The 18,027-nt window shown below is 38.1% G+C and overlaps 1 protein-coding gene across 1 annotated transcript in view; it reads right to left on the reverse strand.

The window, feature by feature from the left end:
• Positions 1-4,322: 4,322 nt before the first annotated feature.
• The window catches only part of sorcs3b (sortilin related VPS10 domain containing receptor 3b), a 56,456-nt gene continuing 42,751 nt past the window's right edge, over positions 4,323-18,027 (reverse strand). Inside the window, exons 16-27 of the mRNA XM_056767216.1 lie at positions 17,156-17,289; positions 15,653-15,766; positions 14,069-14,240; positions 13,786-13,972; positions 13,358-13,491; positions 11,442-11,565; positions 10,963-11,075; positions 10,132-10,263; positions 8,174-8,273; positions 6,506-6,611; positions 6,043-6,281; positions 4,323-5,439 (exon numbers count right to left, since the gene is read on the reverse strand). Coding sequence (XP_056623194.1) covers positions 5,378-5,439; positions 6,043-6,281; positions 6,506-6,611; positions 8,174-8,273; positions 10,132-10,263; positions 10,963-11,075; positions 11,442-11,565; positions 13,358-13,491; positions 13,786-13,972; positions 14,069-14,240; positions 15,653-15,766; positions 17,156-17,289 — 1,617 coding nt within the window. The 3' untranslated portion in view covers positions 4,323-5,377. The remainder of the gene's footprint in view (positions 5,440-6,042; positions 6,282-6,505; positions 6,612-8,173; positions 8,274-10,131; positions 10,264-10,962; positions 11,076-11,441; positions 11,566-13,357; positions 13,492-13,785; positions 13,973-14,068; positions 14,241-15,652; positions 15,767-17,155; positions 17,290-18,027) is intronic.

Here is an 18,027-nt window from a genome sequence, read left to right on the forward strand (position 1 = left end):
CTGTTTTCAGGTCAGTGAACACAGACGGAGACACTGGACATCATTAGTTATGCTTGTTAAGGCCAGACTATTAAAGAGATAGTTCACTTAAAAATAAAAAATCTGTCATTTATGCACACTCATGTCATTCAAGACCTGTATGACTCTTTCTCTTGTGGAACACAAAAGAAGATATTTTGAGTAATGTCTCGGTGATTTTGTGGGTCAATGGTTGGTTTAGCAATGTTCTTCAGAATTTCTTCTTTTGTGTTTTGCAGAAGAAGTTCATACAGGTTTAGATGAGAATGAGTAAATTATAAAATATAAACTATCCCTTTGATATTGCTCATAACTTAAACAAATCCCAAAAATAGATGATTTAAACCTCTGCGTAACTCACAGTTTGGCTATAGACGCTTGAATATTTTAAACTACACAGTTTAAGAAGACGGATATTAGAAGACTAGGCGATTTTGTTTTTTATCTGACATATCTCTTATATTTACATTGAGACAAGACATATTTATGGATAATATATATGCCAAGTTTCACAAAAAATTAAAAACATGTACATTGCAGATAAATCTGTTAAGGGCAAACGTAATTTAATATATATTGCAAAGAGCACTAACCAAATCATATAACTTTCATATGGTCATGCATTATCACAGAAAGGCTTGTGCGCTTGTGTGTTGGAAGGGAAAAGTCATTAATCATAGCGGCACTATTTCTTTGATGCTCCTGGCTGTACCTCTGCCAGTTTTGCCTTTATCATTCTAAAAACACAATGCATAATTCACAAAGCATCACAAATGTTGTTATTAACAACACTGATACAATGTGATTGTAAGTTACCAGCACAGCATAAATATTGAATGCAAACTGCAGACGGGGAACTAAAGCTGAATTATTGGCTGTTTGCACACATTATGGCATCTCTTGGTATTGGAAGTCAATATTTTTAATCTCACCATTATCAGTTTCAGATGAGCATGACGCAAATCTCTAAAGTCAAAGGGATATGGGCAAGTGTAAATTAAAATAAATGTGAGGTGGATGTAATGAGTTTAGCGGCGGATGTCCATGTGGAAGTGCTTTGCACACACTTTCATTAATATTTTGTTCAATTCTGTCCACATAATCGGCTTGTTGGTCAAAGTTAATCAGCGTTCTGTGCTAGTGGTGGTTGCTATGATAAGAATGACCATTGCCATTGCATACGTGCATACTTCATTGTTTAAAACATTACATGTTTGTAAGTGTACAGATCTGGGGATCAGAATATCACAGGGTCTTATGTATCCATAAGAAAGAAAAATCAAAGATAAAGGGATAGATAAAATGATGACCGATCCATGGGTGTCGGTTAACAACAATCTTCTCTGTTATTAACATTTCTCAGTAACCCAAAGGCAGATTATTTTACCTATACTGTTAACATTCATTTTACAGCTCCACAATTTTGTAGCTGTTTTACATACGTCATTTAAAAGGGACTGTGTGCATAGAAGTGCATATTCAGATTTTAACTGAAGATTATGAGGGCACATGCATTTTAAAAAGAGAATGACCCACATTAACTATTTACCTTAAATGCTGCAATATTCCATAAAAAAAAGGCATTGGGATTTTTTATTTCAATGGGACTTTAAATAAAACAACTGAGAACAACATCAAAAATCACCTTAGATGTAAAAGAGCGATCCTAGTGTGGCTTCCACTTTTACACATTTTTCTTTACAACATCTAAATATCATTTTTTTTTAATAAAATTCTGTAACCACTTCAAACCATACTTCCAGAACATTATAAGCATGATAATGTTCTGACTACACCAAAGCACAGTATTACTAAACCATACGCTTGCACATTCCCAAGGTCAAACTGCATATTTCACAAACATCACTCAGACATTCCCCAGCATATGATGCAAAAACATGAAATTACCCCTAATAATGCATTAAAATGGACTTTAGTTTGGAATCCTGATGCTCCAGTAGTTGCATGCATAGCAATAAAATAATCTTAAAGAATATTAAATCACGCTGTGACTCTCTAGATAGACAAATGAACATACAATAAACATTAAACATGCTCACAGTAGCACAAATAAAGTGTGCACGTAACCATTAGTTTAAGGATATCACTTAGGACACTGAAGTAATTTTTTATATTCCTAAATGAAGAAGATTAAACTGAATGCTGTTTCACTTGAAGGTCACGTGGAAAAATGATATTTTCAAGATCAGTTTTGTGGTTGGACTTCATCCAGTCGGGGATCATGTTTTTGTACAAATTTCAAGTCTGAGCATTATTCTGTTTTGGCTTAAGTGAGTCTAATTCACTTTTTATATTGATTCATGGCATATTAGATATAAAGTATAAAAAGACAAAATTTCAGGTTTGCAGCAGCGGAAAGTCTCCCGCTGGTGTAATTATATGTTTTGACAATTGGGTGACAACATCTCACTTCTTTATATTTCTTTATAAAGGTCAGGATTAATGAGCGTGAAAAAAACGAACACGGTTGTTTTTCTAACAGCGCGACAGTCAAAATAGCACTGAAGTGAAACTGGTTTGATGAACGCAACACGTGTACGGTGAACTCGGTAAGTAATGACGGGCGGATGAGCCTGACGTACTCAAACCAAAACAGGCCTTTTTAATAATTCATCAGACATTAAATAATTCCTGTGACTTTATCATTGTTTCTCCATCTCAGAAAGCTCGGGATGACCTTTGGAAAATGTTAAATCTTTTTTGCGTGCCGCTGTGATGAGTCTGGCAGGAAAGGTTGAAACCTTAACAGTCCGTCAGCACTGCTGAAGGTGCACACATACATGCGCTGACAGCCGAAGCCCCATCACCTCGACACGGATTCATTTCTTAGACTTTAGAAAGTGACAGCTGTCTGTCTTTTTCCTAACCAAACGTTACGTGTTGAAATGCATTAACTGCCGAATGTCTCATACCTGGAGTTTGCCAACATTTGCCAGGATACATGTCTGTGTAGAAGGCCTAATATGAATGGCTTATTCATTTCTCAGCCACTTATGTCCACACACAAATCCATAAACACACGAATAGGAAAATAGAAAACGCATTATTTATTATTTTCCCAAAGCTGAACAGATCAGAGGCGTTTTTTTAAATTCAAATGCTGCAAAACAAGTTTGCATAAAGTAATGTGAAACACTGTGTCATGAGACATGTAGTTTACAAATGGTGTATTCTTTCATTATCTTGCAATTATGTCAGTCACATGTGAATATTGGCTGAGATTAAAATAAGCCCATCACCACAAAACACAAAGTGATAAGTGTGCGGTGAGTCATCCGGATAATTCATTGCTGTACTGCACATATAAAAACAACAGTGCATTACATAAGGGAATCAACATGCTCTTCAAGGAAATCTCCTTTGTGCCCCACCATTAAATTACTCGAGCTCTCTCCCTTACCGCATAAACATGACCACTAAAGCTCCATAGAATGATAAAGCTGGTATTAAAATCATGTCCATGTGACTAAGCTTTAAATATAGCTACGGATCTTTGGGCTTTAAGGCTGATAACCATGGATCACACAAAATAAGTAATATGAATACCTGTGTGTGTAAGAGAGAGCTCTCTAGTGTCTTTGTCCAGACCAGCAGGATGCACATTTGTATATATTAAACACAGGCCTGAATGCATTGCATTTGTTAAGCGAGTCTTCTTTATTAGTAAAAAAACCCTGTCCTTTAGTCCCTGCATTCGTTTTCTGCTCTATAGCGCAAGAATTAGCCTACTAAAGCTCACACTTGGAACTCTGTGTGATACTACAGATATTTTAGCTCTTTTACGGTAAATTGCTTTTAAATTAGCTTAAGTCGCTTTAGATCTGCTAAAAGACTTAATGTAGATGTTAGACTCAGAGTGGTTGAAACACAATAAAGAAAATACTTTTTTACTTTCTTCTAGTTGGGTTTTCCAAAAGGATATAGCATACAGTACTTACAGTACCTAACCCCTGTCAAAAATCAATGATTACTGTAGTTATGATTTGCACGATGAAATCTTTGTCGTGTGAGTGTTTTCTTGGGTAAATTGATTTAAACGTCCCTTAGTGTTCTTTCTTGAGTGATTATGCTGAATCTCAGAATGTTTACATGTTATTTCAAGTAAAAAGCTTTGCTCTTTTGTATCCTGCCGTTCTGCTTGTCCTATTTTGTCGTCATGAAAAAGCCTATTTACCACGGGAATGAAAAAGATGATGGGTGTTTGGAAATCGTCTGGAGAAATTGAGAACGCAGGTCATTCGATTGTCATGAAAATCCGTTGTAAACATTCAGTGTGCAGTCTCTAATGTAAAAATACATTTATTCAGATTAAAGTGACCTTCAGTTTACAGTAGAATATAAAACTGGCTGTCCACAATTAGTAAGCAATGAAACATGCATTCCACATGGTTATATGTCTGGGAATATATTATTATGAAACGAAATAAAGAATGTTGCCATCCTACGACAGTAATACGCACAGCCAAGGCACAAATGGACATGTTCAGCAGATGAGGCGTTTAAAAAATGAGCCGTCTCTGCAGATGAAGGTACCCCCCTCTATTTGTGCCACTTACATCTATTCAATTCTAAACCCGTGCTTCTCTCAATAACTATTTACATCTGAAAATAACTACCAATTTCAAAAACAGCTAGTTAAAACCTTTAAATAAGCGTATGTTTTAAATCATTATTATATTAAATATTAATGTTACAGTATGAAAACATGTCAATTTACGTGGTTTTCATTTTGATCTCTAAAAGTGAGCTTTATACAAATAAAGGCAGATCATCTTAATAAATCTACAAGTGAGCATGCAGAAAAATGATTTACAAAAAGTTTTGGTTAACCATCTTAGTATGGATATCTGATAACTGTATTATGCTGGGTTCACACCAAACGCGCTTTTTATTAAAACTTCGTTAATTTCGCGTGAGTGACTCGAGCTGACAAATATTTCAACCTTTGCGGTAGACAAGATTGACGTGCGTTCGCGTCTATACGAGTCTTTGCATTGACTTTGTATCTAATTTACTCAAGCAAATCACTTAATTTGCGTTTGATGTGAACCCAGTGTTAGAGGTGAGAAAAACTACTCCTCAATTGCTGATGTAATACAATATTAATCTGCTATAAGAGATTTTGATCTTATTTACACTTGTACGTAATAATATTTTCTCCAGTAACTTGTAATTGATTATCAAGCTCAAATGTTAAACACCACAATAATAATAAAAAGCATCACAATAACAGGAAAATTGAAGGGGAAAGTACCATAATTACAGAGCATGTACAATTTCTTCAAACATATACAAAATGATGATATTTCATCATCAAACCTTTCTTCATTCCATCATTTCAGACATTGGTGCAGTTCGGAATATGTCTGGTTCGTAGCCTCTCTCCAACCCCGAGGCTCCCTGAAGACAAACACAAAAGCAGAAAATCACTGTAATTGCAAGCAACAGACAAGGGCAACCCTGTGATCAATGCTTTCCATCTCAGTGTCATGGGATCAGTCCTTGATTACTGTGAATCAAAAAGTCCTGGGACACCGAGAAGACAATCACTGTCCCTGACAGCAGAGTAATAAAAGATGAATGAATGAATTGAAGTCAGTCTGCTGACCTCACGCCTATGGAGCGACCACATAGACACGAACAAGCACACCTCTGCTTGCTTTCCGAGCGCAAATCCCAGCTTTATACACATTAAAGCCGGCAAAAAAATAACTTTTTAAGACTTATGACAACACAACAAACGTTGCATAAATGTGATTAGCAAAATTCTAAAGTTAAGAAGCTTGAATTCCCAGGGAATGCATGTACTGATAAACTTGAATGCACTGTAAGACTGTATAAATGCGTCTGCCAAATGTGTAAATGTATTGTCTTTGTTTTTCCGTGAGCTGAACTTTGAAATGAATTGGCAACAAAATGTTGAAAGGAAATAACAGAAAGAGCATATTGCTAAATAAAATGTTAGTTTACCTTTAAATGATCACTAACCCAAACTTCTCTCACCTGTGTTGTGAGCCTCCATCTCTTTCTCCATCAGCTCTCTAGGAGGTGGCAGATGGCTGAAGCTGTTGAGTGTTCCAGGGTTCGAGGGAAACGGTGGGTGTGTGCTGTGTTTGCTGCACGAATTGAACGAAGGTGTGTCTGTCGTACTCGTGCCGTTCTTCTCCTGTCCGACGGCGCTGATCATCTCTGGCTCCTTCTCGTGGGTGTCCTCGGTCTCCACATGGATCCACGGGATCTTACTGTGCAGACAGAATCAAAATCTATTCAGTGTGGTGAAAAGACGGAAGTGTTTCTGTTTCCAGTCTAAGTGGAAAGGAGAAAACAGTCATCGGTGCCAATAAAGTAAGCAAGGTTCATTGGACACCATCTGTGGGTTTTTCCACAGCACATTAAAATGGAATAAAACACAATGAGCCTGGATTAGCTAAGTGTAAAAGGGATGTTCGGCAGATATGAGGCTTACCGTTTGAACTTGTATACGAAGAGAATGGCCAACCCGACCAGACCAAGAGAAACCAGTAACAGCATGGCAGAACCACTGGGGAGAGCAGTGGAGTCCACCAGGGGTGCTGAGGGCAGTAATACAAATAATTAGACTCGATGTTCCCTTCAGCAAATAACACTTTGTGGTTGTAAAATAATTATATATTTCCTTATAACTTGTATTTTCTTTCTTTGTAAATGGAAAGATGACCATGTGTTTTATATATCAATTTAATATAATGCATTTAAGGGCTACACAACATATATAAATTATTGAAATATTGCAAATGTGCATATCACAATTAGGGCTGGCAAACGATTAACCGCATCCAGAATAAAAGTTTGTGTCAACATAATATTTGTCAGTGTACTGTGCATATTAATTTTGTATTTAGAAAATCACTCACATGCGAATATTTACGAAAAATATAAAATCAATAAACATTTATATGTTATTGAAATTATTGGTAAATACAATTAAATACATGTAAATATTTCTTAAATATGCACACATGTATGTGTTTATAAATACATAATTAATATGCACAGTAGACATACATATATTATGTAAACTCAAACATTGATTTTGGATGCAATTAATCACGATTAATCGTTTGACAGCCCTAATCACAATAGTTTCGTAGTCATTTAAATTTTTTTTTATAAATATACTTTTTATTCTTTTGATGAATTTAAGAAATGCAGAGTCATTAGTACAACAACATAAATTAAAATAAAAAAGACGTTAAGCACAAATTTCTGTCTGTTTCTCTGTGAAAGTGAGACAGGCACATCCGTTCTAGTAATTCTAGTAACTCTTCACTGCACACACACACACGCGGCAGTCCAATTCTTCAGCCCTTTGAGGATTGACGCACGATGATTGTGACCTTTCGGCAGAATGCAGGAGGCAATCTGAACCTTTTCCTGTTCAGAGCAATGAAGACAAATGGCCGTGTCTGAAAAGGGTAGAATTATATGTGGCGGAGAGACACTCTTTATGATCCCGTAATGTCATTTTCAACTCACTATTTTGGTCATGCTCAGGCAGCTTCGCCGTTATCAATATTAATTTAAAATTCCAGGATGGAGTATCAGTACTAGAGGATTTCTTTAACCAAGTGATGGTTGAAGTGTTTGACACTGTGGATTCTCCAGAAACGAATCATTACACAACCTTACAGAAACGCAGAGATCACCTGACCTGTAATATTCCACAGCGTATAGCGCACGCAATTAAATCCAGAAACACAGTGTGTGATAGACAGTTTAATGTAACTCATGTGCACAAATTTAGCAGTGTCAAGTGTGTCACAAAACTACAGACAGCAGTTCAGTGCACCTCGAATGACCACAGAAAGCGGTGCCAAATGTGTCACATAAACCACAGACAAGCAGCACAAAGCGTCTCAAGCGACCACAGACAGCAGTGCGATGCACCTCAAATAATCCCACACAGCAGGCCTGTGTGTTTGTCAAAAACCAGAAACACAACCACAAAAATTCACCGTTTAATGTAACTCTCAACTCAACTATTGACTGCAAAGTCAAAACATGACAAAAATAACCGCAGATAGCAGCGTCTCATCTGAGACCATGGTTTGTTCAACTAAGCCTCTAGAAGAAAAGTCATTTGTTCAGGTCTTACCCAGAGTGAGCTGAGACACGGATACTGTGACCCGTGTGTCCGGCTTCAAATCAAACTGGATCAGGTTCTGATTTAAAGCATTCATGAGCACCTCTGACATCTGAAACAAGAGAAGGATGGTGATGATAGAGGAATCAGTGGAAGCTTAATATCCCAACGGACGCTATTGACATATTGATATTTATTTCTTTTAAACACACAATGTTGCTACATGATAGTTCTATAAAGGTAACATCTGTGTACTATAGACCGTTTCATCGGTCCCCGAATTAACTTCCGGTTTGTGTTTGGCTAGTGTCTAATAATATAACTATTTACATTTAATTTAATTAATGTTAATATTAATTTGTATATATATATTTTACTGTATACTGATTTGTTATATTTTGTTGTATGTTCATTTTATTAAATAAACAATTTGTTGAACGAGTCCTTTAGTTTAGACACCGAAAACTACCTTTAAACTACCAATTCAAAATATTGGAGAGTCAAGTTTAGCCAAGTAACAGTTCTTCTCCCTTTCCTTTAATTGTTATTAGAAATATTCTACAGGCACTATTGTTTGTGATGTATACAGGAAGTTCAGCGTGGGTCACAAAAGTGCCCATGCACAGTAACGGTTGTTTGTGTTGTTAAGATGAAACTGTCTATAGTAATTTAAATCACTCAGATTTTTACAATTCAATTGTTCCCATATAAGAATGGCCACCATTGACTACCAAAAAATTTGAATGGCGGTCAAAAGTGCCCCAGAACTGTTTGCTTTCCTACTGTCAGGATTTGGTGAGGTGCACAAGGACAGAGGACCCAGGCGCAGATTTGTTGAATGAGTGGGCAGACTTTTATAATAAAATAAAGACAAAACAAAAACCCACGAGGGAATAAAACAAGAACAAGGGTATAACAGGACATTAGACCAAGAACAAGGACTAACTACACCTAACAAGACTGAAAATAACATCTACCATATTTTACATAAGACTAGACTACACTGACAAGACAAGGACTCACGCACATGAATCAAATGACAACGAACCAGCACAAGACATCAAACAGAATGGCATTAAATAGGGACCTAAATCATGAGGGGAACAGGTGTAGGGCATGAAATCATTATGGGCACTAACGAGGAAACAAGAGTGCAGGAACAAGGACGAGACCGGAGAGAGAGTATGGCAAACGATAAGTGCCAAAAAAGTCTCTCGTCACATAAAACAAGAGGTTCTGTCATGATTCTGCCACTAGATCAAAAAAAAACAAGACAAGATGGGGCAGAAACATGGCACCTACATTTTTCCAAATATCATCTTTTGTAATTAACAGAACAAAGACATATACGAACACATTTGACCTAGTATGGTTGTCAATGGTGGCCAAGAACTGTTTGATTACAAGCATTCTTCCAAATATATTTCACTGTGTTCATCACAACATAGAAACTTATACAGATTTGGAACAACATGAGGGTGAGTAAATGAAGATATAATTTTTATTTTTGGGTAAACTGTTCCTTTAAAGAAAAGCATTAAGAAATGTTTGGGTTTCCCTTACATGCACAGTGACAGGGAATGGTCATCAACTACTTTCTTTTAAGCAGTTTAAAATGTCTAGACCAATAACTGTACTACATTTTTTATTCAAAAAAGCAAACAATAAGTGTAGGTCATAATGTTTTCTAAATTGAAAAGAAACTCAAAATATCATGCATCTAAATTTACTGCCTTTTGTGGTTGTTGGGCATTAGATATTCAGCCCATGTATTTTTCAGAAGGTTTATTTGCTAGTAATAAAGTCTATTTTTACTGCCACTATAATTTATTAAACCATCAGAGAATAAGGGTAGGACATTTTAACAAATTGTCTCAATCATTAGAACCCGTAATTTCAGCATATCATTGTGTATAATTTGTGTATAATCTAGCACAGTAATAACTTCAATGTGTGTGTGCGGTTTTTACTTTATCAAGTTGTTCTTCTTTTTGTGATCTGTATGCCGACTGATTCTTCTCTGGTAGGATAAAGAGCTCAGCAGCTGTTGGTGATCCTGGAAACACAGAAACCAATAACTGGCGCTCAGGGATCCCACAAACCTGCGGAAACGTGGACAAACAAACACACAACCAGACCTAAGATGAAACACAAATTGCATCATATTACAACATTCGTAACAGCGTCTAGTCTGCCCATAAAAGCTAGTCGACATCATTTCATGCCCATTTGCACATTAATTAAAAACATCAGAAAATCGCAGCAAATCATAATGAGTTATTCCACATCTCATGATGGTTGTAATGTTTACAATGTCATGTTGCGTAACAGTATCCAAAGCGCCCAAAAAAGCAGTTCGAGTTGAAAATACAGAGGTATCGGCAAGCCATTATATTTGTGCTTGAGCGACTCATTGTAATGGAGTTCTGTGGAGCAGTCCTTCGGCTCTGTTCTTTAATTGGCTGACTGCCTTTAGAGTCTCTCAGTCGCTGCATCAATATTCACTCTGTACTCGCCCGATTCACTCTCTCCGGCAGCATTACATATCTCTCTCTCTCACTCATACTGAGGGGAAATCAGACCGATGTACGAGTGCACGTACAGCCTCTCAGCCAAACGTGAACCTCGCCGGAGAGCCCAGAAAGAGCCATCAGTCTCAAACCCAGCAGCATTTGAGAAAGAGGAAAGAGAATAGTTGAATAGTTGCCTTTCAAGAAATTTCACGAGTCCTTTTCAAACGTTCACTGACATGAACAGAACACTCCAATAGGAGCCCATGATGGACTTTCAGATCGGTGTACCTGAGTGAGCGTTGCCCTGACAACGCGCCCCACGTCCTGTCTCCACTCGGCGACAGACGGGTTGTGCTCTTCTAGGTTGGGAGAGAATGACAGCAATAAAGAACGAAAGAACTCTGCGAACGAGATAAAGAAAAAGAACGATGGATGGATGGGGTAGACAGATTATTCTTCTGCAGAGATGCACGTCTCAGAACGGTAGATAAAATGCACAACGAGAAAAATTCTTCCCTCTTATTTCTGCTTTTTAAGTGTAAAAACATTCACTAAAATAGAATTGTTGTTATGTTGCTATCACAAACAATTAAAATAAAAAATTATTGTTCACATAATGGTGTTAAATTAACAGTATACATTAAAAGTAAACATTGAGAGCAACTTCATAAAGCCCCCTGCAGTTCCTCCAGAAACCCCTTGGGGCTTGATTGAGTAAGCCCATCACAAAGACTAGTGAAATTTTCACAGCAACGGGAGATGTTCACCTTTGACAGTGATGGTTTTGACGTCCTGTAAGACAACCCCTCCGGCAGACACCTGGACGTTGATAGAGTGAGACCCCTCCTGCGTGAACGTGTGCGACACGCTTCCTCGCAGTGTGATCAGTGGCTGTAAACACACGCACACATGGTTTGGCTCAGAACTAGCTGAGAAAAACAGAAGCAACTCTGACTGATGTGTGAGTGGCAGAATCATTTATAGCCGAGTCCATTTTCAGCCCTACATGACCGAAAACCCGCTGCGTCTCACGGATGAGCTAGCATGCTTTTGATCTTAGTTCTTTTCATACATTCATCTTGATCTCAGGACTCTTCAGCTTTATCCTGGACTTTTTGAACAAGCTGTTCCGTTCATGAAGTTCAGTTGTGTTTTGAGAAGCATTAAAGGGCTATTTCACTGGAAAATCAAAACTTCCCCATGTTTTACTCACCCTCAAGGCATCCTAACTGAATATGGTTTTCTTCTAGAAGAATAATTCAGATGGAGCTATAACACCACGTATCCATTTACTTTCAAGCGGCTTGTTTTTCCGGAAAATTACATTTTTTCATGGCAAAAAGAGGAAGTGAGGAAGAACAGATTTGAAAACACTGTACTGTTGACATACAATGCGTTAAATCAATATATTTCCTTCACTTAAATTATTTAAGTGAAAATGTATTTATAATAGTCAAAACTCACTGGAGGGTGTGTATCTGCCGTTTGCCTGACTGCACTCTTTATTGTACGTAATATTCTTTATTAAACATTGGAAGCTCTGGGGAAGATGCAGCACTAGCAAACAAATGCAAACTGTGCAACTTGCACTGCAAACTGAGCATTTTTGATTTTAAACGTTTTCTTTCAATGTTCTGTTCTGCCTATAAAAACAACATACAATAATTCTAAAAGCATCAATGCACAAAGATTCTTTCATCAGTAGAAAGTTATACACATTAAAGTGTGAGCATTTAATAACAATGCAGCTGCTAAATCTACCCATATAAACGTCTAAATGTGGCATTAAATTGAAAAAACAAACCACCTAAACAAGTTCATTTTAAATGCTTTTCTATTTTAATGCATTTTCAAAACCTGGAAAGGTTCCAGCATTTAGATTTACATGAATAATCATTAAAAGCTGCTCGGGCACTTTTTATGTGTTTCACCTCAGAAATGTTAAGAAGACCTTTATCAAATGATCTCACAGGATGGTTAGAGACATAATTCAGTGATCTTAGAAGGCATCATAAAAACATGATTCATTTGCCGATATTACGAAGTTAAAATCTAGCCTAATGCTTGGTGAGACAAGAAGCTATAACGTTGTCAGAATTGATGTAACATAATTTTGGTTAGTGATCTTGAGATGATTTCGGTTGCAGCAGCATGGAGATATTTGCAAAACAATAATTAAAACGAGACAAACAGCCACTGGCATAATTTTTGGAATAGCAATATAAACAGCCAATAGGATCTGTCTTAGGTCATGTGATCTGTAATTAGAAATTCTAACAGGGCTTTTAATCTTGGCTAGGGTTCCCAATGGCACAGCTGAGCTTGGAGCATTTCTGCACTTGTGTTTTTCTAACTATGCCTGTCCTTCAACGAAAACCATTTTGACAGAGTTGGTTAAAATTCAGTTCTTTTTCTTTTGGCAGCAGGTGTTCTTTCAGCAGTACTGGAGGGGAGGGAACAGAGATTGTGTCACGGCAAGCCCGCACAAGCCCCCGAACGTGGATTTGCTTTCGACTTATTTGACCCCAATCCGAATCCATCCTAATAACAGGCCTGGCCCCGGCAAGCACAATATCTTAGGCAGAGCCCTTGTTTGTTGGAGGTCAAACGCAATACTGGAATAGCCGCCTAACCGATCTGTGCCTCTGGGCCGCATGTGTGTGCAAATATTCAGCGATTGAACCTCTGTGCTGTTATTGAACCACCAGTAGAAGGTAGCGGTCCGGGGCTGACTGGGCCACAGCACTGCCGTCAGGTTGGCCTCTCTTCCTCTAATGACGACCACAGGTGCTGAGAGAAATATACGCTCCACGGGACCTGGCACGACACATCAGACGTGATATCAGACACAATACGAAGTCAATAACAATCACATTTAGCACTGCACACGACGCTGTACCGAGAGCAATTTCCTGTTCTACACATTGAAAGCTTGCACTTACACCGAATGTCTGGATGTGCAGTCAATGGCACAGATGTAATTCAGTGTGACAGAGAAAATTTTACTGTACACAGCGTGCTTGTACAGTTACATGAACGACTTTTTAGAGAGAAGTTGAATTCTCGGAAATATAAATATATGTGCGTTCAGGTTTGTGTGAACGTACGTACTGGTGATGTGCAGATAGACTGAACTGCTGTCAGATCCCTGGCTGTTCTGAGCATGTGCGGTGACCCTGAATATCCCAGCCATCCTGTACGTGTGTGCGATGCTGTCACCGAGTCGACTGATGTTAGAGTATGACACAGAGGTGCCATCTCCAAAGTCAACATGAAGACTTGTAGACAAGGAGTCACCCTACAGAAAAAAACAAAGGCAGACCGATATATTGTATGGTTTCGCCTTTAAATACTGAGGGAGAGAATTTCCTCTGTTGTGTTTGTGCTCACTCACATTTTGGAGTGTTACTCTGAAGGTGATATTGGTTCCCAGTACAGCAGTGAGCTGGGAGTTCCTGGTGCTCAACTGTAGGCCACTTGGAGCAATGGGCTTACACTGTTGCATTCTCGGACTTAGTGTTTCCTTCAGACCCTCTCTACAGTTATTCAACATCACTTTTCGGTACCTGAACACATGGTGCTCCCTGTTACTAGCAGACTCACACACTCTTGTTCCCATATTTTTACACACACTTCATGGGGACGTGCCAAGGCTTTTCTATTGCCTAGCCTATCCACACGTATAAACCTAACCTTTACTGAAAGCTTTCGCATTTTTAAGCAGGCATCATTTAGTATGTTTATAAATAAATATCTCAGGTTTTACTCAGAATGAACAAACAAGACCACGTTGAGTATTATGACATAATGACTTACAGTGACCTTTCTGCATTTTACATACAAAACCATATTTTAATAAAGTTATAAGCTATTTCTGTTTTCTCTTTGTGGGTGCTATTAACTTAGCCCTCACAGAGACCTTCTCATTTTTACACTTTTAATGAAGACATTAAATATTGCGATTACACTTTACCTCAAGTAAACGCAATCATTAGATTTATATAATGTTATTAAGCTCATAATCACAGTAAGGATAATCGAAGTAACAAATGTGGCGTACGCCAGTTCAAATCGCAATAAGAAGGCATGTAAACACCTTAATCGCATCTGTGCTGCTCTGAGCAAGGTGCACACGTGCTTCTATCACGTACCTTAAGTGCAAATTCATGGTTAACATGACAATGTGAAGTTTTACCGACAACACAACTCGCTGTCAGCGAGATAACCATAAAAAATGTCCACATACGGTGAACGTACGGTGTTGCATTAGACGCGAATATACTACAACGCTAGACAGTAACACTCCCCTACTGTGTCTGTATTATAGCAAATAATGAGACTAATACAACTTTAATGTAAACAGGAGCAAAGAGTTGTTCCCATGTCGAGTAAACATGCGATTAAACTGGGATTAAGTCCATACTCTGATTTTCTGAAATAATCACTAAATTGGTGCTTATGTAAACGTAGTCATTATTTAGTATGACGCACTTAACAGATATTTTTTATACTGACAAATGAAAAACGGGTATGCAATAATTTTCACCCTTGTATCGTTCCACACCCATATTACAAAGAATGCTTACTCACTTAAAAAAATTGAGTGTGCGAGATGACAGAAATTTCATCACCTTTTAACTGGTACTCTAATAATATGGTCCCCGATGGAAAAGTCTTATAAAAATAAAACCATCTTTTGTCAGTAAGTTCTAGCAGATAACAGATGTTGAACGCATAGGGACATATTTGGTTTTGTGGTAACATCTTTAAGAGATGCTTTTTTTTCACATGTCATATCACCCGCACAAACAAACACAGGCTACATATGGTAAACATATGCTAGGAAGGACTGATTTATTAAGCCAGCTAGAACCCGTCATAAGACACAGAAAAAGATACCAACTAAGTTTATGAATGCATGCGTTTTATCTGCCTGTGTTTCTATTTATACATCCATGTATGTGTGTGTGTGTGTTACCCCGTGCTGTTGCGGAAATGCTGTCCATGGCTGCAGGTGTGGGAAGGTAAATTCACATCATACCAGAATGCAGGTGCACATTTTCCACTGGCCTGTCTCTCAAACCCATAATCACTGCAGAGAAATCATCAGTTATTTAGCTTGTTTAAACTCTAGAGTCATGAACAGTGGCTTGATAAATCTTCTATAAATAAAGACTCCTAACTTATTCTTTAAGGTAACTTAGGTTTAGCCATAAAGCCTATTTTTATCAACAACCAACCTAAATGTACAAGGATCTCAAATTGGTTATATGGTTCCTTTTAAGAGTTCCTAATATATTACAGCGTTAGAATGAGAAAGTGACTGCAAGGCTCGATCATGTAGATTTTTAAGATACTACTTAATATTTTTTAACATCTCTGCTGGCTTGGTCAGCATTAGTGTTGAATCTATGCTCAAAGACTTTTAATCTGGGTAGCAACAGTGGATTACAGGGCATAATTTACCAACAGGACTGATGTTTTGTAGAAAAAACACCTAGATGGAGCCCAACTGTTGAAATGGATTGAATGCAGGGATCCCACAATTCTTAAAAGCGTGACAAACATGGCACAAGGTGCTTTCTAGATAATCAAAAGCTCATTGTGTATCTTAAAATTGTCCTCTAATGGGATCAGGCTGTAAAACCCTTTCCGCAAACCCCTTTATTACTTCTGTAGACTCGATACAATGTAAAGCGATGATAGACAGCCATTTTCGACAATAAATGTCAGCGTCAGATCTATAACGCTTTGAAACGAGCTCTCCTCATACCATAGCTCATTTCTGCAGCACTGTGGCTCTGAGATGTGATTGGTGGGAGCGTTTGCGATGTATAAACTTTCGGCGCCGCTCTGTTAACTCGTGCTCGATTGGAACAGGGTTCCACCCTGCTCCTTTAGGCTAATCAGATCACTGCCACATTTATCACCCATTTAAATATTCATTACTTATTCATTTGAAGATAATTAATCATTTGACAGTACGCTAATTTTGCAAGGCTCTCATACATATTTGCCTGAAAGCAGACGACTAATGGAGCCTGTGTGCGGTACAAGTGAGATTTATGTCGTCGTTATGATCAGCATGAGACTGAATCTCCGTCTGTGTCCAGCAGAGTGGCCTTGGAAAATGATCAACGTCATCAGTATGGCAGGATGAGTATGACACTGTGTTTACTGTGTTTTCTAATCCGGAATCTCTAAAACAGGCCAATTTAAATTACTGACCAACAAAATCGCGTAGTGCGCTTACAAACTGCTTTGCAAAGGATTTATGCGGAGGAACCGTGGAATCTACATTCGAAAGGCACCTAATTAATATGTATAATTGGTTGGATCCCTGCAGTTTTTGTTCTCTGCATGCAACGCTGAGTCCTTTGATCCGCGGGAGTTACTGTCACTCATTTCCTCTATTGGAAAAGCCACCACTCTGTTTCTGTGTGTGTGTGTCTGTGCACGCGCATGTACGTGTGTGACTCACCACTCAAAGTCATAGAGGCTACAGATGCAGGGCTCAGCTGAAACGACTCGAGAATACTCTCGACCCAGAGAGCACCGTGTGCCCGGCTTCCTCTTCATATACACCTGTCTCTCTCCCATCACACACACCTCGCCCTGGATCACACAAACACCCAGACATTTACAAACATGCATAACCCATACTTATCCCCCTCAATAGGAAGTTTTGTACTTGCACAGTTATTATAGGCAAAACAGGTTTCTAAAATCTAGTAGTCATCTCACATCTGTTTTTAGTCAGCCCAAACAAATGACACCTTACACAGATCACTTGTTTTAACTTAGAAATGCTGTCACCATCTAGCCACCATCACCTTTCTGTTTGACATTTTTCCAATGAATAACAAAAAGGAGTTATCCAAGAGGCTCTTTTCCAAATGTTAAAATGCACAAACATGTTTACATTTGTGTGTTCCTTAAACTAAGAATATTTTTTCTTTGTTTAAGTCATTATCTGGACTATCGCGCCAAATGACCCATGCAAGACTGACACTGGTGCACTCTCAAATAAAAAAAAAAAACCCTGCATATACACATGCCCCCCCCCCCCTGTTTTCTATAAAGCGAACTGAATTAAAAGCAGGTAATGCTGGTTCACTTCACAGTTAAATTCCTGCTTAGCTAAGGAAAGCTAGTTTGTGAGAATTTTGAAATGTCTATTTTGCTTCCTAAGCAACAGATTTGTCCCGAAAAAGATTCTGACTCTGAAAAGCTGTATAAGTTAAAGTCAAGGCTGATGGATAACATGTCACAACTAAGATGAGCTGAGATTCCTCCAAAAATCCATTACGGCTCTATTAATTTCCACTCAGTTTGGACATGTTACCCCAGAGG

Source organism: Triplophysa dalaica, chromosome 15 (genome assembly GCF_015846415.1).
Source record: "Triplophysa dalaica isolate WHDGS20190420 chromosome 15, ASM1584641v1, whole genome shotgun sequence".
In the NCBI taxonomy this organism is placed as follows: domain Eukaryota; kingdom Metazoa; phylum Chordata; class Actinopteri; order Cypriniformes; family Nemacheilidae; genus Triplophysa; species Triplophysa dalaica.